The sequence below is a fragment of the Nuphar pumila genome, chromosome 16, assembly GCF_984573655.1.
Source record: "Nuphar pumila chromosome 16, dmNupPumi1.hap1.1, whole genome shotgun sequence".
Classification (NCBI taxonomy): domain Eukaryota; kingdom Viridiplantae; phylum Streptophyta; class Magnoliopsida; order Nymphaeales; family Nymphaeaceae; genus Nuphar; species Nuphar pumila.
The window spans coordinates 8,481,831-8,506,290 of record NC_143264.1 but is presented as its reverse complement, the minus strand read 5'-3'; the positions used below and the strand labels follow the sequence as shown (position 1 = coordinate 8,506,290).

General features: G+C 40.6%; 2 protein-coding genes across 2 annotated transcripts; one reads left to right on the top strand and one right to left on the bottom strand.

Moving 5' to 3' along the window:
* Window positions 1–2,072: 2,072 nt before the first annotated feature.
* On the top strand, window positions 2,073–13,027 carry LOC149812862 (uncharacterized). The gene is made up of 3 exons (XM_089991681.1): window positions 2,073–2,763; window positions 6,691–7,059; window positions 8,103–13,027. Exons 1-3 carry the CDS (start codon window positions 2,647–2,649, stop codon window positions 12,699–12,701), a joined length of 5,085 nt encoding a protein of 1,694 aa, XP_089847807.1. The 5' UTR covers window positions 2,073–2,646; the 3' UTR covers window positions 12,702–13,027.
* A 7,671-nt stretch (window positions 13,028–20,698) lies between these two features.
* Window positions 20,699–22,856, bottom strand: LOC149812861 (xyloglucan O-acetyltransferase 1-like). Its single transcript, XM_089991299.1, has 2 exons — window positions 22,609–22,856; window positions 20,699–22,094 (listed from the first exon to the last, which is right to left on the bottom strand). The coding sequence occupies exons 1-2, from the start codon at window positions 22,778–22,780 to the stop codon at window positions 21,010–21,012; spliced, it is 1,257 nt and encodes a 418-aa protein (XP_089847425.1). The 5' UTR covers window positions 22,781–22,856; the 3' UTR covers window positions 20,699–21,009.
* Between the last annotated feature and the right edge of the window lie 1,604 nt (window positions 22,857–24,460).

The window sequence follows — 24,460 nt, the reverse complement described above, 5'->3', positions numbered from 1 at the left end:
GGCGGAGGGAAAACATGGGCCCCTTATTAATAGTAGGAGTTTAGGGGCAGCGCCTCCGGATTTTTTTAAAGAATTAAAATAACAATAAAATTTGCTTTCACATTAAACAAATATAATATTCTAAATATTTATATTATATTAAATACAAATTGAAGAAGACGAGGGGGCGTATGGGTTTTTAATGTTTAATCGGATCCGGGTTGGGTAAAGGATCCGAGTATAATCCTTTAACCGAACATTTTCTAAACAAATGGGAAGCTCAGGCCTTAAAAATGGGCCCCTAATTTTTTTTTTGGGCCAGGGGCCCTGAGGCCCAAGCCTCATTGGCCTCTTTACAGGTCCGGCTCTGGTAATCGGCTTCGGATTTCGTTTAGGATTTCATAACTGAACCGCTGGATATCCTAACCCAATTACATGTAAATTTCAGTGAATATATATATATATATATATATATATATAGGATTTTGAAAACCTCTCCAATTGAAAACCCTCCCAAACCTACCAAATGAACCTTTTATTGGATTTTTGTTATTTTTTTTCAAAATTCCAACCATACAGGGGAGATCTATATGCTTGTTTTTATATAGGAATCAGTTCTTGAAACATTTGATTCCAATGCAAGGATAAGTTTTTATAAGTTTAAAAGATCAACAACGTACAATTTTTATAAAATTTCAAGGTTCTAAATACTATTTTTAATCCAAAATTCACACACACACACACATATATATATATATGTGTGTGTGTGAAATGAAAACCTACAAAATGAAAACGATTATAGATTTTTGGTGTTTTTTTTTTTAAATTCTAACCCCATCGATGTGTTCAACACTATTTTTTGAAAGGCAAATGTGTTCAGCCTGAATGATTTACTAGAAATCGACTCTTAAATCATGCATTTTTTGATGAAAAGTGGTATTTGGAGACTTAAAAATTTATGAAAATTATAGGCCATTTTTGAAACCATATAAAAACCTATACGAAATGATTCCTAAAAATACAATCATATAGACCACATATATACTGTCAAAAGTTTAAAAAAACACCAAAAATTTATGAAAACACCAAAAATTTATGAAAATCCAATACATGTTTCATTTAGTAGGTTTTTGTTTATACATCTATATGCTAAAACTATTAAATAACGTGATATATGTTAAAACTATTAAAATAATTTTAAAATAATATACAAATTATTTTTTGGTATTTTTATATTTATTAAAGAATAGCCGATTCAGGCCTGTAGTGTATTAAAATTCTGCCAATATAATGTGTTTCGGCCGATATAGGCTAACACATGTCATTTTATGATTGACAGATAATAATCTTTTATTATTTTTAAGCCCATACAGAACGATTCACTTGAGTATCGGTATTGTCCGATGCTGAATCGGTGGCCAAATGTTCCAGGGCCGATACCGATACTAACAACATGGCTCCCATGAGGTCATTCATTCGGATTAGGATAAATGGAGATTAAGTCCCATATCCAATCAAACCCAAACAGTTACATTCCTAGGGATGTAAATGGGTCAACCCAATCCAAATCTAAGCATTACCAAGTCCAACCTAATTAGCTTTGAATTAGAACGCAGGGTTAGACAGGAATCTCCTAACCTCGAATCCTGTTTTGACTAGCTTTAAATCCAAAATTTACATATATTCTAATTCGACTTATAGTCGAATTTAGACTTGGATTTTAATGCAAATTTCAATACTGAATCCAGATCCGACTACTAGTTTACTAAATCCAACTAAATGGATTGGGATTTGGTTAGATATCCAAGCCCAATCATAATGATTGATACATCCTAACATCTCTTACCCATGAAATAGGCAAGCCATGATCACATTTAAAAAGATATATATATATATATATATATATATACGTGTGAAAGAGGTTGTGCACGTGCACACGCGCGGGGGGGCACACCTGCTGTGTGCAGGGGTTGCCCGTGAGAAGGGGTGGCTCTAATCTTCCCCGGCTGCCCGAGCTGCCCGTTCTGCCCGTTCTGCCCGAGAAATCGTGCAACCACAAAGTACGCCTCCCCCTGCCCTCTTTTCTCTCTTTTGCTGTCCTCTGGCGTTTCTCCCGAAAAACGTTTTCCCCTTCTTTCTCTCTTCTCTCTCGTTCTCTCTTTCTCCCTCCTCTTCTCTTCTTTCTTTCTCTCTCTCTCTCTTCCTTCTTTATTTATTTTCACCCTTTCTTCTCTGTTTATATCTCTCTCGCTTTCTCGGCCGTCGATTGCTTTTTTCCTTATCGCTCGCTACAAGCCGTCGATATCGCAGATCGGACGACGAAGGAGTCGTCGGCTCGGTGCTCGCCGGAAAAGCAGCGGGAATCGGACCGGATCTGGCCGGGACGCGTTTGCCCTAACTGTAAGCGGGGAAAGTTCCTGAAATTTTTGGGGTTCTGGCGTTCTAGGGTTCGATCTCTTCGGAATGGGGTGATTCTGCGCGTCGGTGGGTCGAGATTTGGGGTTTTCTTTCGGTTTTGAGCCGTCCGATTTAGGGTTTTGAGGGCGGATGCGGATGGGAGCGGTTTAGTGGGGTGGGTGGTGGTGAGCGGGAGAGCAGAGGGGCGGGATTGATGTGTCTCCGTGGGAGAGAGGGCGCGGCGGAATACCCTGGGGAAGATGCAAGGCTATGCATGGGCGGGAAGGTGAGGAGGATCGAAAGCGGAAGCGGCACATGTGGCCGGTCCCTCCTCGTGCTGCGACGGTAGGGAATTCTTCTCCTTCGGACGAGGCCTGTTTCTGCAAGGTAATAGCAAGAGAAAAAGATCTTGTTTTCCTCACTTTGTTCGGTGTTTCAATTTCGATGTCGCTTTCCTCTTTTGTGATTTCTGTGGATTTCGCCGGATATTTGGTTTTGAGTCCTCGTGAAGGACTCTGTAGCCTTTGATTTAGCGATTTTAGGACATCAGGTGTGTGGAAACGTTTCCTTTGTTTGGAGTCATCGTCTTCGTTTGATTGCGCCCGCTTTTGGTCTTTGTTAATTGGGCGATTGTGTTGATGGCGCTTGCGTTTGCTTGAATTTTCCGCGCTGAGGCATGATTGTTCTGTTCCTGCGATTTTGTGTTTGTTACGATGACATTACGACATACAGTTGGTGGAATTGCTGTCTTTTCCGATCCTTTATCGGGATCACATCCATGGAGGTGGTGTTTCCGTGAACTGGGTAAGGCAGTGCAGGGTCATTCTGTTCATGTGCTCAGCTTGTGTTCTGTTCGGAAAAGTTAGGGCATGGGCGTGTGGAATCATCATCCGTGTCCAATTTTGGATCCTTTTTTCGCTTTTGGTTTTCTTGTTATTGAACCCGTGGATCTGGTACTTTCATGAATTTGCAGAGGCAGCGCAGGTTTATTGATGAGCTTGCATTTGGTTTAGGTAACTTAGGGCGTGTTATCAGCTTCCAATTTTTGTCCTCTTTATTGGCTTTTCGTAATTGGGATGATTGTCTGTGAAGGTTTCATGAAGTTGGCAGGTTCATGGTTCTCTTCCCCAGCAGTGTTCTTAGTTTAGAGTTGTTATTGTTTCTGCAGTGGGTTGTTGGGGATACAATTGCATGTTTCAATTGCTCGCGTTTGCCAATATGAATTTCTCAACAAAGAACACGGTGATGTGGTCTGGTGACCTCAGCTTCATTTTTAAGTGCATGACTAGGTTGTTTTCTATTAAATAAATTATTCAGAAAATTTCTATCTTGGTTGCTAGACAAGGAGTGCTAAGAAGTTGGGCAGTGATGCAGGAACTTCGTGTGGCTCTTGCAATGTTACACTGAAGCATTAGAAAAGAGTGTGGAAATTTTGAGTGCGATTTTGTTTTCTTCAGGGGTGTATACGTTTGTATCTGGCTTGCTCTGTAGTTTGCATTGAAACTGTGTTTTGCTTCTATTTTTACAATGAGGTTGCTTATAATTGTTTGTTTTTCGACTTGCCATTTTTTTTCTTCTTGGTGGTGGGTTGGGAAGAAAGAAGTGTGTGTGTGTGTGGGGGGGGGGGCGGTGTTGCTGCTCGGAGGTTCCTTTTTTCTTACAAAGTTTTTTTCTCCTGTGAGTTTACTAGCATGAAACCATATTTGGTGTCCTTGCATTAAAAGGTGTTTGTATCATGCAATATTTTTGTGACATTTGTTGGTTTCACTATTTTCATTGTTTTCTAATTCTTTGTTCAATTCCTCTTGTATTCAACTTCAGCAAATTTCCCCCCTTCATAATGGGCCCACTTATTTCGTTTTTAATTCATTTATGTTTACATTTTTCGAAAGGGGCAGCACTTTTTGTTCAGCCTTGAAGCTCTTAAACCTATTCTTACGTTAGTCAGTTTAATATTTTTGGTAGTCCTGGAGTTCCATGATCATGTATTTTGTGGAATTTGAGTGTGTGGATATCAAAGTTTGCATGAATGTATGCTTCTTGCCTTTCTTTTGATGCGTCCTCAAAAGTTTGTCATTTTATCCTTTGCTTTTCTCAATTCCAGCTTTTAGCAATAAAAAATGCACAAACTCAGTGTGCATATATTTGTCCTCTACATAAATTAACAAAAGTAACTTTTATTGTACATGACTCCATTAAATTTTATGTGTTCTACACATACTCCCTTTTTTATTGATTGATTCACGATCTCACCATGAAAGGGAGATTATGAAGAAAAGTATGATAAAGAATGTAAATCTGATTGAAGGTTTACATTGTCAGAGAATTTCTCCTTCCATTTTCAAATGTTCAAACTTCAGAGAAATTAATGAAAGAATATAGCAGCAGCTTAAATCTTTGGTTTCTCCGCCTTAATCATCATTGCCTTGGTAGATGGGACCTTATATTTTTAGTTCCAATGGTTTATACCATGTGCAAGTGTTTGTTGTATTCTGTTTCAATTGATATCTTTGACACATTTTCTTTTGTTTAATTTATTACTTTATGTTAAGAGGCATAGTTGATTGGCATTGATCTAGGCAATTGTGCTAAAGACAGTCTGTTACATTAAAGAAACAACATGGGATGCATATTTCTGTATATTTTTAAGTTTACAGTAGGCTTTCATCACCATAAAACATTGGCAAAAATGAAAACTATTAAAAAGCAGAAACAAAGTGTTGAGAATGAGCAATATCTAGGTAATTAACATGATTTTGTAGGCAACTAGGCATATAATTAACTTGCACTAAATTTTTTTTGCACTCTTTTCTGTTATGTTGTTCTTCTGAGCTTGAGCTTGTTTTTTTCTCAATAATCAGTTTATATAGTCTCTCAACAGGTACATGAGTGGCCAAGCGTAATTTCTGAAATCAAGTTATGTCAGATTATTTTCATTTATATCTAATGCTCTCTCTCTGTATGCCTTCATTTTGATTTTCATTAATACCAAATAGTTTTTCATCTAGCTCTCTCCTCTTGTCATCTTCGTCATTTCTCAGAGTTTGTCATTGTCATCATTCTACTTCATCATGACCAGGGTCATCATTCATTATCCTCTTATTCATCATCATTATTTTCATCATAAATGATAAGTGTAAGCCGCATCATATTTTATTTTTTATTTTTTTCTTTTCCATGAAGCATATCTTTTTTGCATGGATTTCTTGCATATAATATTTAATGGATTGATGTTTTGAAGTTTGGTACTGAAAACAAAGAGTTGTTTCATTATTAACATGGAGTGTATGATAAGGGCCACTTTACCCACAGAGAAAGAAATGATAAAAGTTCATTGACCTGTAAATGTGTTGATGTTTACACTTGATATTACTTCACTAGGAATGCAGGTTTTTGCATCTTTGGAAGAGTGAAGTTGCGATCTTCAGAATTCCTGTTTGTGTATGCATACTAACTACTGTCTGTTACTCATATTCATATTTCACCTTGACCTTGTTGGAGTGGATGTGATGCTGTTTTTGCCAGTTTGATATTAGTACATCTTGATTGCTATTAGAAAGCCAAGTTAAAGAAGCCGAGGAATTACTCATGCCAACCGTTGTTCGCTATTTGTGTTTTCCTATTTATTTTTCTTGGCTTATATTTAGCAACTTCCAGTGGTAGATGCAATGGAGCTAATATTGTGAAAAACATTAATATAAAGCTGTTGCGATTTCCAAGTTTCATTTAACTATCAAGAATTTGTGGTTGTTTAAGGCTTTTATAGAACCTTTTGTTTCAAACTTTCAATGGTATGCCATTTTTTCCTTATGGTCTTGTCAGCAACTGTTCATCTCCTTTTATTTTTGTGTGTTTTTGACTTGACAAAATTCCTATAGTGTTGGTAAAATTGCATCCTCAAACAGTTGCTGATGGCAGAGGTTATATTAAACTACCAGTTGAATTTATATTTTAGGGTTTATCTAACTTTAATCAAGTTATATTAAGTTGTATAAACAGTTTATAGATGTACCACAGAGCCTGTTACTTCAAATTTGTGGCATTAAAATACTTATTTTTAGTGCCTTCCTAATAGATGCCTGAGTTGAAGTTTGCCTATGCACATGTTATGCCCTTTTGAAGTTTAAGTTTCTTTTTACCTTTTTTCTTTTTTGGCAAATGCATGTCCTTCTATTAATGCACTCATGTATCATGAGTGTGACAAATACCTTACACATTTAAGTTGTTTTGTATTTGTCTGAAGTCTCTGTAATTCCACTTAATTTCTGGATCTTTCTTTTTCTCTTTCAAAACATCAATCTCTATCATTTGCAGGATGGCCGCAAGATTAGTGTTGGTGATTGTGCGCTCTTTCAAGCTGAAGGTTCTCCACCCTTTATTGGAATAATTCGTTGGTTGACAACAAGCAAGGAATGTCATCCTAAACTTGGCGTAAATTGGCTTTACCGACCTGCTGATGTGAAGCTTGTTAAAGGAACCTTGTTTGATGCTGCACCAAATGAAGTCTTCTATTCATTTCACAAGGATGAAATATCTGCTGCATTCCTTCTCCATCCATGTAAAGTTGCATTTCTTCGTAAAGGTGTTGAACTTCCACCAGGCATATCCTCATTTGTATGTCGGCGAGTTTATGACACTGCGAACAAATGTTTATGGTGGCTAACTGATAAGGATTTCATAAATGTAAGTCAGCTAGTGTTATGCATCTTCCAGACGCTATGATTGTTATTTTTTTAGATTTTCTTGGATTGATTATGTCGTAGTTTTTTTTGTCTTTCATGCAATTTACTGAAATTTAATTGGATATGGCCTTATGTACCAGTGGCATAAAAATATTTTTGTCATTATGATTATAAAAATAATCTCTTTTTTCTCTTAACTGTCTTTGGTTTGCGAAGTTGATTACCTTGGTGGAATTAGCACTATGCTGGATACCAGTTTTCATGAAAATCATATATTAAAAATTAATAGCAATAAAACATTCTAAAATTTGGAAATCTATTGTCATTGTGGATGATGTGATGGCTGGACTTGAGGATAGTGTAGTGTGAGTCATGAGCAGAGGTTGAAGGCAGACTGGCATGTTATGGCATTTGTTCGCTGTGGTGGCATAGAGCATGGTTTATGTTTGAGCAGAGTTCCAGAAACCTTGAGCAGCCTTGGAAAATTTCTTCAAAATAAGTTGAATGTAGGTGGGATTTTTGTTGCATAGGGAGCAGAGTTGCTGGAATTCATGGGCCTGGCTGGGGAGAACTAAGAAGTGCCTGGAGAGATGGTGTTGGTCCTGGAGGTGCAGTAGGAGGCGTGACTATAGGCTGATGTGGCAATGTTTTTTATCTGGAAGCTGTTGGTGTGCATATAGGTGGAACATGTTGATATTCTACCACTAACGGATGCTGAAGATGGTAGCTACTATATTAGGTCTTTCCCACATATCTTGAAAAACCCATGGTTTGTTTAGTTGGCTTTTCATTATGTACTGAAAGTCTCATGTATCACATGAAGACCAATATCCTTTTCATTCAGATTATCAGTTGTCCCTTTTTTTCCAGTCATCAGTGACACTATCATCCCCATCAGATCTTGACCAGTTTTCTGCATTGCAGGAAGATAGGTGTCATTTTCTTCTATTTGTTAATTGTTAGGTGTCATTTTCTTCAATTTATTAATTGTTCTGTTCTTTTCTCTGTCTTATTCTTGCTCATTTGCTGTCTTTTATCTTGTAGGAGCGGCAGGAGGAAGTAAATAAGCTTTTAGACAAAACACGGCTAGAAATGTATGCAGAAGGTCGCTCTCCCAAACCTTTGAACAGCCCAGCATCGTCACAGCAGTTGAAATCTGGTTCTGATAGCGTATCAAATAGTGCTACTTTGTTTCCTTCTCAGGTTAAAGGAAAGAAGAGGGAACGAGGTGATCAGGGCTCAGAGCCCATTAAGCGTGAGCGCTCATCCAAAACAGATGACAGAGAATCTGGTCATGCTAGATCAGAAAATATGATTAAGTTGGAGGTTGCAAAAATAATTGACAAGGAAGGCGGCCTTGTAAATTTGGAAGGTGTTGAGAAACTGGTGCAACTTATGCAAGTGGATAGACCTGAGAAAAAGATAGATTTGGCTGGGCGGATTACACTTGCAAATGTTATTGCAGCCACCGATAGATATGATTGCCTTGGAAGGTTTGTGCAATTAAGAGGATTGCCTGTACTGGATGACTGGCTCCAGGAGGCACATAAAGGTAAGGTTGGCGATGCTAGCAGTCCAAAGGAAGGTGATAAAGGTGTCGAGGACCTGCTCCTAGCATTGCTTCGTGCTCTTGATAAGCTGCCTGTCAATCTTCATGCTTTACAGTCTTGTAATATAGGAAAATCTGTGAATCACTTGCGTAGTCATAAGAATTTAGAGATCCACAAGAAGGCAAAAAGTTTAGTTGACACATGGAAGAAGCGGGTTGATGCAGAAATGAAGAGCAATGATGCGAAATCTGGATCAAGTCAGGCAGTCTCTTGGCCTGGTAAATCTGGTTTTTCTGAAGTTTCTCATGGTGGGAATAAGCGTACTGGGTTGACAGATGTTCTGAAGAGCCCTATTTCACAGCCAGCTGCAACTAAAATAGCAACTAGTAAGCTTGGCCATGGAGATTCTGTTGGAAAATCAGCATCCCCGGGCTCCGTTAAGTTACCACTGGCTGCATCAGCGTCAAGTGGCCCAAAGGATTCATACAGCAAAGTGGCAGTAACTAGTGGAACATCTGATCTTCCTCTGCCAACAATAAAGGAAGAAAAGAGTAGTAGTTCAAGTCAATCACAAAACAATAGTCAGTCTTGTTCAAGCGATCACGCCAAAGTTGCAGGTTCTGTTTGGAAAGAGGACGCAAGGAGCTCTACAGCTGGATCAATGACCAAAACATCAGGCAGTTCATCTCGCAACAGGAAAACAAGTAATGGGTTCTTAGGATCTAGTGCTTCTGGTGCCCAAAAGGAAAGTGGCGCAGGGAAGTTGGGTTCTGCTAATAGGAACGTGGCATCAGATAAAGTATCACATTTAGGAGTGACGTGCGAGAGAACAGCTGATGCACTTCTTGGGGATCATGTTAACACTCAGAGACTAATTGTTAGGCTTCCAAATCCTGGACGAAGTCCTGCACAAAGTGTCAGTGGAGGTTCTTTTGAGGATATTGCTGTTATAGGCAGCAGAGCTTCTTCACCTGGGGTGTCTGACAAACATGACCATGGTGAGCGAAAACTAAAGGCAAAAGCTGATGCTTCTCGGGGCACTACAGCTCCTGAGGTGAACAATGAGTCGTGGCAAAGTAATGACGTGAAAGATGGTTTGATTGGGTTGGATGAAGGTGACCGATCTCCGACGGTGGCTTTTGATGAGGAACCGATCAGGAATGGTGAGGATATTGGCAAGGCCCTAGACGTGTCAAAAAATACCTGCTCATCTTCTGGAGTTGAAAAACGGATGTTTGCGCCTGAATCAAAATACACAAAGTCTTATGATCCATCTTATAGCTCCATAAATGCTTTAATTGAGAGCTGTGTTAAGTACTCTGAAATCCCGGCTTCCTTATCAGGTGGGGATGACCTTGGGATGAACCTGCTTGCAAGTGTGGCAGCTGGTGAAATATCAAATTCTGACCTGGCTTCTCCTAGTGCATCCCCTGTTAGAAATTCTCCTTTACAGGAAGATTCAAATAATGAAAAGGACAGCAAGTCAAGGGCCTCACATGACAACAACCTCGACACTCAAGATCAAGGTCAACAAGAAGAGAATGCGGCTGCTGATTCTGAAAAGCAAGGAAATGATGATGCTGCTGCTTCAAAAGTTAGGGAAGGTCTTGAGGTCAAACATGCTACATCATACTGTTTGGCAGATGGTAAACCTAGCGGTGATAAAAATGAAAAAACTTTTGGATCTGGTGAATTGCATCAGTCTGAAGAGTTGTGTGCAAGGTCTGAGGGGAAACTGACTGCTGATGGGTTTCCTGCTGAGTCTAATGAAATAGCAAGCGGTGAAACATCTCCTGCTATGGCAGCAGAATTCCCAGTGACCACAGAACGTAAGCTAGGTTCTGATAAAAGAAAAACGACCAACAGTGAAGAGGATGTGGATGGCTTCATTGATGTGAAAAAGAAGCCAAAAAGTCCATCAACATTGGAAAAGGTTAATGTAGACACTGTGCATGAAAAGGTTGTAAATAATAGTATGGCAATGTCAGAGATTCAACATCGCCCTTTATGTGATGGATCTGAAATTATTGATGATGGCTCAAATCATGCAGCCAAGAAAGAGATCATGGAAGAATCTCTATCTAGACCTCCAGTGGAAACAGATGCTGCAAGCCAAAACTCTTTAAAAGTAGAGGAAATTGATCATGAGGTCTCCAATGAAAAAAAGCAGCCTGCAGTTGCTGCAATTTGTGTGGCTAGTGAAAATGTTGGTGAAGGTTCTGGTTTTCTTCCTGGTACCGGCATCACCACATGTCTTGATGATATTGACAAATTAAAGCCTGAAAGTGCCAAAGATTTGGAAAGTAAAAGTGTGAAGGAGCTCAATAGTAGTGAAAATGTGGAGCAAAATTGTGATCAGGTTGACTCTATCGAAGTTAAAACTGATGCAAGAGTGGGTGAATCAGCAGTGGTGAATGAGAATGAAATTGGAAAGGAGGAAACATCAGAGAAAAAGGCTATGGTTGATCAGCAGCACGATGCATCAACACGGGGTGAGAAATTTTCCCTTACTCCAGCCCAAGAAACAGAAGAGGTCTTAGCAAAGTCTGCTGGAGCAGATGCTCCTATGGTGTCTACTTCTGCCACAGAACCATCTGGTTTAGATTGTATTGCAGCGGCTGATCCAGTTTCAAAGATTGATTTCGATTTGAATGAAGGATTTCCTACTGATGATGGTAATCAAGATGAGCCAGTACCAGTAGCAACTGTATCTGTCAGTTCTACTGCCATACATCAACCCAGTCCTGTGCCTTTTTCTGTTTCTACAATATCAAGTGGTATATCAGCTTCAATTACTGTAGCTGCTGCTGCAAAAGGGTCCTTTGTTCCACCAGACAATATGATGCGGAACAAAGGAGATATTCGCTGGAAGGGATCAGCTGCCACAAGTGCTTTTAGGCGGGCAGAACCACGGAGGGTTCCTGAAGCACCTGTCTCTGTCTCTGAAGTCCTATCCTCCGACTCTTGCGGCAAGCAAGGGCGTCCACCGTTGGATATTGATCTGAATGTGCCTGATCAAAGAGTGTTGGAAGACGTGGCCTCTCAATGTTCTGCTGCCCAACAATCGGGATCTGAGCAAGGTGTGAAGCCTTTGGCAAGCAAAATACTCAGTTTCACATCAGCTCGTGGTGCGGGCCGACTTGACTTTGATTTGAATCGAGCTGAAGAAGGTCCAGAAAACGGTCAACCTGTAGGAACATCCACACGGAAATTAGAGATCCCACTATTATCATCAAGGCCCTCATCTTCTTCTGGTGGACTATCTAATGGAGAGCATACTCCCAGGGACTTTGATTTAAATAATGGACCTGGCCTCGATGAAGTTGGTACAGATCCAGCTCCCCGTTATGCACATCCCAAAGGTGGTAGTTCATACATTCCACCAGTTGCCAACCTAAGGATGAACACTGAACTGGGAAATCCCTCCTCATGGTTCCCTCCTGGTGGCTCCTATCCCCAGGTTTCCATTCCTCCATTTGTGTCAGATAGAGCAGAGCATCATTACCCAATTGTAGCCACTGCTGGTGGTGTCCAGAGGATTTTGGGTTCAACGTCAGGTGGTCCAGCTGCTTATGGTGCTGATGTGTACAGAACGCCTGTGTTGTCTTCCTCTCCAGCCATCTCGTTCCCTGCTGCAACTGCTTTTCCGTATCCCAGTTTCCCTTTTGGAGGTGGTTTTCCTCTGACATCGACATCTTTCACAGCAGCTTCAACGTACATGGAATCTTCATCGGGTGGGGGCCCATGCTTTCCAGCTGTTCCATCTCAGCTAGTGGGACTTGGCCCCACAATTTCAGCTCCTTACAGTAGACCTTACTTCATAAACCACCTGGATGGCCCTGCTGCAGAGAGCAGTCGCAAATGGCCAAGACAGGGTCTTGATCTCAATGCTGGTCCAGGCAACATTGATACAGATGCTAGAGATGAGAGGCTTGCTGCAGTGAGGCAGCTCTCTGTTGCCAATTCTCAGGCATTGGCAGAGGAGCAGGTGAAGATTTACCAAGCAGCAGGTGGTGCTCCACTGAAGAGGAAGGAGCCTGAAGGTGGGTGGGATGCAGAGAGATTCGGATATAAACAGTCATCATGGCAGTAGGGGAGAGATACCAAGGTTGCCTTCTGCGGTGATCAATTGCCTGGTATGCTGCCTGTCTTTTTCCAAAATCTTCTGGCTGTTGGAAGGTCATGTTCATGTATTTCTGTTTCTCAACTTTGTGCACGAGGTTGAGGGGTAAGGAATTGCAGGCCCAGGCATCTCTCTCTCTCTCTCTGCACGTGCACAAACACACACACACACACAGAAAGAAACTCAGAAATGCTCCATTAGTGTTTGGAGGGATCTAGAGGAAAATTCACATGTAATTCCTGTAAATGTTGAGGTTCAAGGCTTTTTTCCCTTTAATTTAAACTTGTCTTTTTCTTTCATGGAACTTTTGTCTTGTTTCTTTTTCTCTATTTTTCTCTTCTGCATTTCTTTTTTCAGGATTTTATTGCTGGAAATCCAACAGATTAGTGGTAAGTGACCTCTTCTAACATTTTGTAAGAACTGTAACAGGAGATTCCAGTGTATTCTCCTATTATAGCCTAGTGCATGTAGTTTTGTAATGCTGCTTGTTTTCCACCTGTTACTTTGAACAGCTGCATGTCCAACAAATTTACCCATATACAGCAAGAAAAACTTACCTACGAAACAGATGTACAACAATGAGTCTGCCATGCTTTGGAACTTTAACTATTGATTTATTAACGGGCATTTGTGATGAATGTGTCGCAGACCCTTCTAATTTGCATGCTCTCTACTGGGTATGTGGATGACAGGCGAGCATGCTTTGTACCAGTAAAAAGCTTTGCTCCCTCTGATCATGCAGTATCCTGGTCACTGTCACCCACAGTCGTCAATGGCGGGGAGAACCAAGCACATTTTCAAAGTGTAATTGCATGTTCTCACTGGTGTTTTCCTTTGTTCATGATGGGCGCAAGCATGCAGATGACAGGAATGCAGGTATTCTGTTAGCATGCATGCTCTTTCATATGTTCTTCTGGTGGTAGGATCAGGTAGTTTTTTATGCTTACATGTGATGGTAGGCTATGTGAACCAAAGGCATGCTATGGTAAAAAAAGCTGACTCTTGGCTCGTGTTAGTCCTAATTAGACTTTCATGAGGTTCAAGAGGTCATTAGTTAACTCACATTCACTAGGAGTCTTTTATGCTTACATGTGATGGTCGGCTATGTGAACCAAAGTCCTGCTATGGTAAAAATAGCTGTGGACTCTTGGCTCGTGTTAGTCCTAATAGACTTTCATGAGGTTCAAGAGGGCATTAGTTAACTCACATTCACTAGGAGTCTTTTGTAGAGCTTGGATGCCCATTTTGTAAAGTGCCTTAAATTTTTGGCTGTAAGTTGTATTTTGATGAGAATGTATATAAATAGGTAGCAAATAATTTGAGTGAAACCTGGATTAGATTAGGTAGAATGACTGCCTAAACAGGGATACCTATTCTTGGTCATGTCTCATCGTCCTTCATAATTTTCAAAATTCTGCTTAAAACTTGCTCGTGAATGAGCCAGGTTTAGCAAGAAATTTGTGTCCTTATGTTTCTGGTTAATTATAGATTCTGGATTTGTCTTTTTTTCTTGGCATTGTATTTCATGGAAACTCTAATTTTGAGCCTATGTTTGCTGATTGCCATTGAGAGCTGCATCTCCTGACTTCCATGTGTGCTTATTGTGGAAAGATCGTCAATCGAAAGTGATGCAAATGCCATAATGTGTGTGGCTTAATCTGCTGCTTTGGATGGCTGTCCTATGTACATGATAGTCTGAGATTCGAGTTAATGATGTGCTTTATCATATGTTTCATGGTCTAAATAAGTTGGTTTAATGATGAAACCGTGGACCTGCGATTATTCGACCTGAATGGTGTGGTTAAGATGTGCAGTTTTGAATAAGGAGAAATGATGGAGAATGTTGATAGCATGTTAACCTAATATCAGGCTTGGGGTATTCTAGAAGGTAAGGGATGACTGGTGCAGGGACAAGACGGGTGAGGTTTATATGTTTGTTCAGGATGCCTTACAGGACCTGAAGTTGCAGATGCTCGAAACAGTGACTCTGTAGGGGCTAGAGGGACCGATAATAAGCAATCAGTGATGAAATACTTCAGGGCATGTTTGGAAGCCACAAAATGGTAAGAAAAATGCAAGTAGAAAAGAAAAAATGGCTACTTTTCCCACCGTTTCAAATAAGAGATTTTTTGAACTGAGTATTTTTTAAATTCTGATTTTTGATAGGAAAAATTCTTCCACTTGGGGTTATATATATATATATATATATATATATATATATATATATATATATATTACATTAGGGTAACCATTTACGCACAACACATCTCATTCCATGGGGTTGCTACAAGAAGAGCTTTCTCCATCCTCATCTTCTACCCACCACCATTTTCAAGTCTTTCTATATATCACACACTTGTGTATGGGCGACCACCTCTCTCTCTCTCTCTCTCTCTGATCTGGTGACTAGTCTACCCACCTCTTTCTCTCATTTTTTCATGTTACACAGACAAGCAAAAAAATTTCATTTGGAAAAGTAATCATATCAAAACTCATCGGCGATTCTTTTTTGCTTTCAAATGTGCCCTAAATGGAAATCAATGGAGATAGGCTAATAGTAGTGAAATAATCAACCGATCTTCAAGTCCAGTAAAGATCTTGTTTGGCTGTTCCTTAAATCCGTATTGCATTTTGCTGTATTAATCATGAGATTCATGGCCATTGATGGGACAGAAATTTGGGTCATTGTAGGCGATTGGTTGCCTGTTATCACAGAGCTGAGGTGAGGTACAGTGAGGAGTGTATCTACCAGTATTCTTTGGTTCTGACCAATTTTATCGGTATCGGTGCGTTTTATGGGCAGAAATTTGATACACTGCAGGCCGAATCGGCTATTTTTAAAAAACATAAAAAAAATCAAAAAATAATTTTTTAATATTATTTAAAATTTATTTTAATGGTATTAACACATGTCACACTATGATTGACACAATAATTTGTTATTATTTTTGGGCCGATACAGATTGATTCAGTTGAGTATGGGTATTGGCTGATACAGTCGAGTGGGTGGCCCAACGATTCAGGGCTGATACTGACAACATTGGTTCTGACCACATTTTCCAGAGAGAGAGAGACCAGGTAGGACTGGTAAACAAGTTGAACGAGCTCGAGCTAGAGCTAGACAAGCTAAACCCGATCTGGTTCATTGAAAAACAAAATGCCCCTTGTCTATATGAGTTATGCACATCCATTCAACCAATTGAATTATCTCGTTTCCGTATAATCTGCTTAGTTGTTAGTGATATTGTTCCTTTCTTTTGGGATCTCAATGTCTTTTTTTTTTCTTTTTTCTGAGTTTGGCCCAGACAGAGAGAGAGAGAGAGATTCTCTTCTGTTCTGCGACTAAACGTTCTCAGCCTTCTTTTTCTTTATTCCTCTACTCTTTTTTTGGGAAGCAGATCAGGTAATGCTGAACATGAACGTTTTTGCTCATGCCGACATCGTGGCCATCCAATTTGCATTTTAAAAAGCTCAAAAGTCAACAAAACCACGTGGCATTCATCCAAAATGCAAACAGACGGCCACGATGTCGGCATGAGCAAAAACGCTCATGTTCAGCATGACCTGATCTGCTTCCCTTTTTTTGGGTCCCCTGTGAGATTCTAACCCTCAATTATGATATTGAGACTTGATGATCTAAACATCGGATTCCTTCCCTTTCAGTTTGTCTTTTTTTTTTATTTGCTTCATTATTATTATGAGTTAGAATTGGATTGAGGATTTTCCGTGGACCTAAGCAAGCTTCAAAGGCTTAAAGATACAAAGTTGTACAACCTATAGAACAGAACCTCTGTAGGGGCTAAGGATACAGTTGTACAACCTACCTATAGGACAAATCCTGTGTAGGATGACTTGTGAATGTCACAGTTCAAAATTAATCTAGAGGTTGTATTCCTTGCTGCAAGGTTGAAACTGAGTGTACTCACCGGAGGGCAGGGAGACCAGAGGCCAGCCAATGTGCGGTCAGTGATAGGTAGCTTTTCCCTTAGATTATCCAAAAAAAAAAGCAAGCTGCAAAGGCTTCTTTGATGCCTCAAACTGCTAATGAAGCAATGGGGAATGCTGTTTGGAGCAATTTAGTGTATCCTAGTTATTAAAAAGAAAGATAAAAACAATTCAATCAGCTGTATCATGTTATGATTATCTATGTTCAATTAAAGAATAGGGCTGGTAAACAAACCAAGCAGTTCGTGACTGGGCTCGGTTCAGCTCATCACAAACTCTTTTGTGATTGTTTTGTATAACTGGTGAGCCAAGCCAGGAGTGGCTCACCAGTTATACAAAACAAGTCAAACCCAAACATGGGTTGTTCAGCTCGGGCGAGCTCGTATAGATAAAATATATATAATTTATGTATAATATATACTTTAAGTATAATTTATAAAAAAGGCAAGAATATATTATACAAAGAGGAAGGATGTATGATAAATATATACATGCAATCTGAATTATTAAGTGTAATGTATAATATATATATATATATATATATATATATATATATATATATATATATATATATATATATATATATATATATACGAGCTGGCTCATGTAAAAACATTTCATACTATTCATGCATGAAATATATATATATGTGGCCCCAGCTCGTGTTTGGCTTCTCTCATTTGAGAATGAGCCAAGCTCTAGCTCAGCACTGCTAAATATGAGCATGGGTCGAGTCACGAGCTTGGCCCATTGGTAAATAAATAAGCCTAGCCTGAACATGCCCTGTTTGGTTTGTGGGCCTTACCAACCATACTAAAGAATACACACACTTGTATGAGTCACCGAAGCCGGGGCCACTTGTGGGAGCAGGAGATTGGACAATGGTTCATTCTTCATAAGGGGGTGAGGGTTGGTACTACTGTACAAAAGAATGACATATATAGCATTCATAACTACTCCCGTTTCTGCTATAGTACAATGCTGACATCGTTATAATAAGTGTAACATCTAGGTTGGGCTTCTGCAGTACTCTTTTGGAGCACCAAACTAGAAGACAATGTCTCTTATACTTTAAGGCAAATGGTTAACAGACATAGTAACCAAAAGCTTTTTGCTACGTAGGGACTAGGGATGAAAAACTGCCCCCCGCCCAGGCTCGCCCTGTTTGGACTGGGGATGGAGGACATGAAACAGAGATGAAGGTGGGAATGAAGGTTAAAATCACAACCTATGCAGGGATGGACTTACGCTTTTCCACGTTCCGCCCTTGCCCCGTCCCCAATCCCCGTTAGTAAAATGACTAAAATGCCTTTAGGGATGACAGTGGATCGGGGAGAAATGGGGTCCCACCCCGCCTCGCCCCGTTTAGACCAGGGATGGAGGACATGAAACGGGGATCGAGGCAGGAATGAAGGTTAAAATCAAAACCTGTGCAGGGATGGAAGTGGGGATGGAGGGCAGAATTTTGAGACTGGGTGGGGGTGAGACCTTGTCTCCCACCTCGGTTCACTGTCATCCCTAGTAGGGACACTTGCTTCAGAAGGAAAAAAACTTTTGGTTTTTTCAAAAGAAGAAAGAAGCTTTGAAAACTCACTTCTGAAATATGAGAAACTCAATTCTCTTTAGTGAGAAGCTCACTTTTCTTATTTCTCAGATCGATTCTCTTTTGCTCTTTTAATGTTTCTCTTTTACTTTTGACTCGCTTCACCCTTCTTACATTTTTCATATTAAAAGATAATATTTTTTTATAACAAGCTTGCCTGTTGTTTTTATATTGTTTTATAGTTGTATTAATGTAATTTCCTATTTACTTCAGCATGGTGGGATGGCAGTGGACCAGAGGAAAACAGGGCCCTACCCTGTATCGCCCCGTCTGAACCGGGGATGGAGGTTAAAATCAAAACCCATGTAGGAATGGACTTATGCTTTTCCTTGCCCCGCTTCATCTCCATCCCGATCCTCACCTTGCTCCACCCACTCCGTCTCTGATCTTTTTTTAGGAATGGCAGTGTATCGAGGGAAAACGAGGCCCTGCCTTGTCTCGCCCTGTTTGGACCGGGGATGGAGGACATGAAATGGGGATGGAGGTTAAAATCAAAACATGTGTAGGGATGGGAGGCAAGGATTGACTTACGCTTTCCCTTGTCCTGCTTCGTCCCTGTCCCGATCCTCACCTTGCCCCACCCCACTCTGTCCCTAATCCTTCTTTAGGAATGACAGTGCATCGAGGGAAAACAGAGCCCTGCCCTGCCTCGCTCCGTTTGGACCGGTGATGGAGGACATGAAGCAAGGATGGAGGGCAGGATTTTGAGACAGGGCGGGGGTGGAGACCTTGTCCCCTGCCCCAGTACACTGCCATCCCTAGTATCCACCTAGAATTGAATAGTTGTGGTTTAATTTTCACTCAACCTGACATTGTAGATGTGTTAGACATAGTCAATTTGTTAATGACCAATCTTTACATCGTGGAAAATATGCTTATAAGGGGACGATAATTTCGTCCATTGATTTTTACATTACATAGAAAATCAACTCACATCTAAATGCCAATTCCCACTAAACAACTCATGTGGATCCCGATTTTATGGTTCAATTTGTAAACATGCTGGAAAATAAATAAAATCAGGTTTGCCACAGTCCACTGCCATTGTCCTCTGGGTCCTACCAAAGTAATGTGGTTCAAGTGTCAACCCATCCATTTATTGGCAAGGGTGGGTGTGGCTTTACCTTCTTCTAAATTTCCTTTCTGTTATGGTTGCTTAAAAATCAAGATTGTCTTGTCAATTTCTATTTTGCAATGGGCATCACCGCATTGATGATTGGAACCATACCTTTGAAAATTTTGTTTATATAAAAAAATAACGAAGTATTGGAACTTTTAACTTGCAGTTATTGATCATATTGGATTTTTTTTGTTTATTACAGTGAGAAACTGCACCCAAGATCAGAGACATGGCTGCATTGATACTGACTTGCCGTATCTAAGGCCGTTGTCTTGATGCCGTAGAACACTGTGGGTGCCCCTCGACTAGAGCTGTCAATGGGTCGGGTTTTTTTCATGTACTGATCGTACCGATCTGACCCACACTCGAATTGCTGATATTCGGGTCAACCCGAACCTGAATGTCGGGTTTGGGTTATAATTTTTGTTGGGTACTCGACCTGACTTTTCTTTTTTTTGGGTACATGACCCGACCCAAGTATTTTATATGTATTTTTTGTAAAGGTAAACTTCTAAAATTATACAAATTTGTGTCTGAAATTTTATTTGCATGACCTGACAAAATCCAAACTGAACCTGAACCCGACAATTTATTATTTGGTGCAGTTCAAGTATACCATGGTGGAACCATTGACAGCCCGACCATAGAGCCCCAGGAGGTCTCCTCTTTTGCTTTGCTGAGGGAAGTGCCCACATGAAGACTTGATGTCGGGGTAGGGAGAGACGTCCTTATTCATGGGCCAGAAACCATGTGGGTGACCCCTTTGTGTCTCTGGTTGCATCTCATGTGATTTGGAATTACATGAGATGGAAGTGACATGAAATCAAATTACATATTAGTTCAAATATGATTTAAAATCACATTACATTTCTCATTTACATGAGATTCCAAATCACATGTTTGGTTAACTGTGCACATTAGTCATTCTCTCATTTGCATGACACTTTAATGTGTTATGTTATGAACTAATGGTCAGCAAAAACTCTACCTAAACTAATCAGCATGACTAATCAAATGAAAAGGAAAAAAAAAAAGAGGAGAAAAAGACGTGACACCAATCATGAGATGAGAGTATGCCTTTTGCAGATGTTTTGGCTCATGAGTTTATCAAACTTCACGTTTTCTGTGCTGGCAAATGCAGCTTTACTTTTGCAAAAGTAACACCACTTAGGGCCCTATTTTTGGATTCATTTGATGAGTGCCATTATGATCAAGGGGATCTCAATTTAAGTCCATGTTGAAACTCATCGTATCATTTGTGCATAAACAATTATTCACATCTTCACCTATAGCGACATACCAAAGAAGAAAAAAATTCCTTATAATGCAAAAACAGTACAATAACATGAACAAAGAAAAAGAATCAATCTGCAGCAAACTTAATACACTGAAAACAGTAAGAATTCTAAAGCCAAAAAGCTCATCCTAAAACCCTCCATAACTTAGAAAGAGAGAAGTAATTGAACTGTAAAGCTATGTCAGAAGGATACTTCAACTTACCCATGTCTTATTATATACTATTCTTAATAAAAAATATTACACAAAAATAAAGTGTCTCGTCCCCCCGTCTCTTTTTTCTCGTATCCATGTGACATAGGCTCCAAAAGTCCTTATCTCCCTTCACCATGCCTCCACCTTCTCATCATCTCTAACAGTATCTCATTCCAAGTATCAATGGCCCCAGGCAGGCACCAATGGACACAATCATTCTGGACCCTGTCCTTCACCCCACCAGCAAAAGGGAAGGCATGCATGTAAGGACCAGGGTGGGCATCAGGCCTCATCATGGCAAGCCTGGTCACATCCAAGGCCTCAAACCTGAGGCCCCACCTTGCCCCAACCCCCTTCAACCCTTCAACCTCCTCAACCTCAATCCTCCTCATCTCCTGATCCATCCACCCCAAGTCCTTCTCCCCTTCCCTGTAGGGCTCCTTCCTGTCACAAGCCCCTGCCTTGTCCCACTCCCCATCAAAATGGGCAGGTGAGAAGGTGGTCACCACCACATCCATCTTCCTCCTGACCCCCAAAATGCCCCTCAAACTTGTCCTCAAGGCCTTCCTTAACACACCATAGAACTCAATCTCAGTGTGGTTCATACCAGGACAGTAGTGGCACCCCAACACCTGATTCCTCTCAAAGAACATAGCAGGGTGAAGGAACCAATGGCCAATTGAGAGGAGCACCATGTCTGCATCCTTCAACTCAGAGCCCCACCTCTCATCCATCACATCCAAGTAAAGCCTGTTGTGGTTGTACTGTTCATTTTTCTCTGTGCCCTTCACCAGGAAGGGAGACCAGAGGACAGAGATGGTGAGGTTGTGGGAGGGGAAGACCCAGGTCCTGAACTTGTTGTTGTGATCAGAGTGTGTGAGTTGGGGCTCTGAGGATTGGGACAGGAGGCAGAGGAGGGACTCTAGTTGGTTCCTGGCCATGGAGTCGCCGACGAAGAGGAGCTTGCGGTTGGTGGCGAGGGAGAGGAAGGTCGAGGGATTGAACCTGGGGAGGGTGCAGTTGGAGGGCTGCCACCGCCAGTGGAGGTACCCTGTGTCGAGCCTGCCGTGGGCTATGCAGTTCTGGCCCTCCTTGATGGTCCTGCAAGTCGTGTCGTTGTAGGGCAATGGGGATGCGTCTGGCACCCATTGGCCCTTGGAGAAGTCGCACACTGGCTCCGTTGGCCTGTGGTGGTTGTCTTGCCCTGTAACCAGCAGAATAAAGCCACCACATGAGAGAGAGAAAGATAAAGGAAAAAAATAATACCAAAAACACAGAAAGAGATACGGTTCCCGTAGAACTACTCTGGAGAAAAAGATGCCCAATACCAACAAGATATAAAGAAAGACGGTTCCAGTAAAACCAAGAGAGAGAGAGAGAGGAAACAAAACCAACAACACAGAAAGTGATACAGTTCCCCTAGAAACTACTCTGGAGAGAGAGACAGAAAGGAAATGCCCAATGCTTACAAGCGAGATGATAAGAACAGAGAAAACTCAAGCCCTCACATCCCACAAGAGAGAACCAAAGAACCACCAATTCTAGAGAGAGAGAGAGAGAGCCGAAAGAAGATCAACATTAATACTCATGAAGATCAACAAAATGTCGAACCCATGAACCGAACAAAATAGAAAACAAAACTAAACTAAGAGCTTTCTAGAGAGAGAGAGAGAGAGAGAGAGAGAGAGAGAGAGAGAGAGAGAGAGAGAGAGAGCTACCTTGGCTGACATGGTGATCAATCTTTGGCGAGGTTGGCAATGGTGATGTCTGAGACAAGTAAGAGCGTAAGAAGAAGATGAGGATGATTGTGTAGAGAGCCCACACCAAGAGCTTTCTAGAGAGAGAAACAGGCTGATGATGCTTATGGTCTTTCAGCATATCACTTCCCATCTTCCCCTCGTCTCCCTCCTCTTCATCCTCAGCTCTCCCTCTCTCTTTTCTTTGCCACAAACCAAACTTGCAAAACCCACTAAAATATTCGTTATCACGGCTACAACACAAATGGTTGGTGGTTGGTCACCCCTCTAGAGGTGGACCATCATAATTTTTTAGAACACATGCTTAAAAAAATATATTTTCTCAGAATACCACCTCTGGCTTATTTTTTTTTTAAATATTCTAATAATTTTCTCCCATTAAAAAAGGTTTTCTACTTTTTGCAAGAAATGTGTTTGAATCTTCTCTCTAAACGGTTCTCTCTCCTTGACTCAAATAATCAAGGCTTGAGGGACAAAAAGAGAGAGAGTTTATCGTATGCCAATATTGCCCTCCAAATGGATCTAAAGTTAATGTGATGTCCAGACCCAAATGGTTTTATGCTAGTCAGATCCGATTCTGTTTTAACATTTTTTATCTGAATCCAAATCCAATTAAGTTGGATCAAATTGGGTTTTATCTTTTCTCACCCGAATTTGGTATCTTGAACCCAGCACCCTCAACAACCACCCCGCCGGCCAGCCGGCTTCATGATATCTTGCCATTACCATGTTCACATGTCCAATATCACTTGGGAGTTGACCTTTGAGTCCTTAATATGTTTATATCTTTTAATAGTCTTAGCAATGTTTTTAAAAATAATTATACTTTTATATATTACATCTTTTTAAGAATTAATCAGATGACAGAAAAGTTATGTTCTCGTGTCTTATATTGCAAAAAACTTGCAAGCTCATGCCCACGTTTGGATTCATGGCGTTTTGTGGAATTGGAATCCAAATTTACTAAATCCTTTGGCTGCTTTTCATCTGTAAGGGCCAGGCTGTTCCAGTCAAATGCACCCAAAGTGGGATTCTTATGAAATGCACAAAGCCCATGATTTCGTAGGAGAAACCACTTCCCCAAGAGGAGAGGTGAGATTTCATTTTCATAGGAAAAGTCCATCTAATTTTTGTATGAAAATGTGGGTCCAACTAAAGCGATGGTGGAGTTCATTTCACTCAGCGTGAGTGAACGCTTGCTTTGGTATGAAAATGAGGCACTCTCCAAGACATTTGAGAGAAACAAACAGACACAAAAAGGGAGTGGGGGTGGGAATTTTGTTGAAATGGAATCCAATTCCACAAGAGTCCTTGAAATACAAACTCAGAATTCCTCAAGGCAGGGGGTTTCATTTTCATGGGTATTTTCGTAATATGAAAAGTCAAGGCCCAACCTGGTCGTAGTGCCGTACGCAATTTGCATCAAATACTAATCAATGAACGATATTCCATGACAATAATACCCTTACACAAATTTATCAAAGACAACAAGGAAATACATACATCGGAACCCTTAAGCCTGTTGATGGTAGGGTTGCGAATGGGTCGAACGTGGATCCAGTTCAAGATCTAGGATTAACTCGGATCTCATAGTGACTTATATGAATCTAGATATGTTATGAGTCCCTAAGGTACTGGATCCACGGAAAACAAGGAAAACATTTTACTTTCACATCGAGAAGCTTAAATGGATCGGGTCAAACCCAATTCTTTTCATTTTTTTATATTTGTTTACTCGATTCCAACCTGATCCAAATCGACCAGATCACAAATCTGACCCGGATTTCAAATAACTGGGTGGGATTTGGTTAAG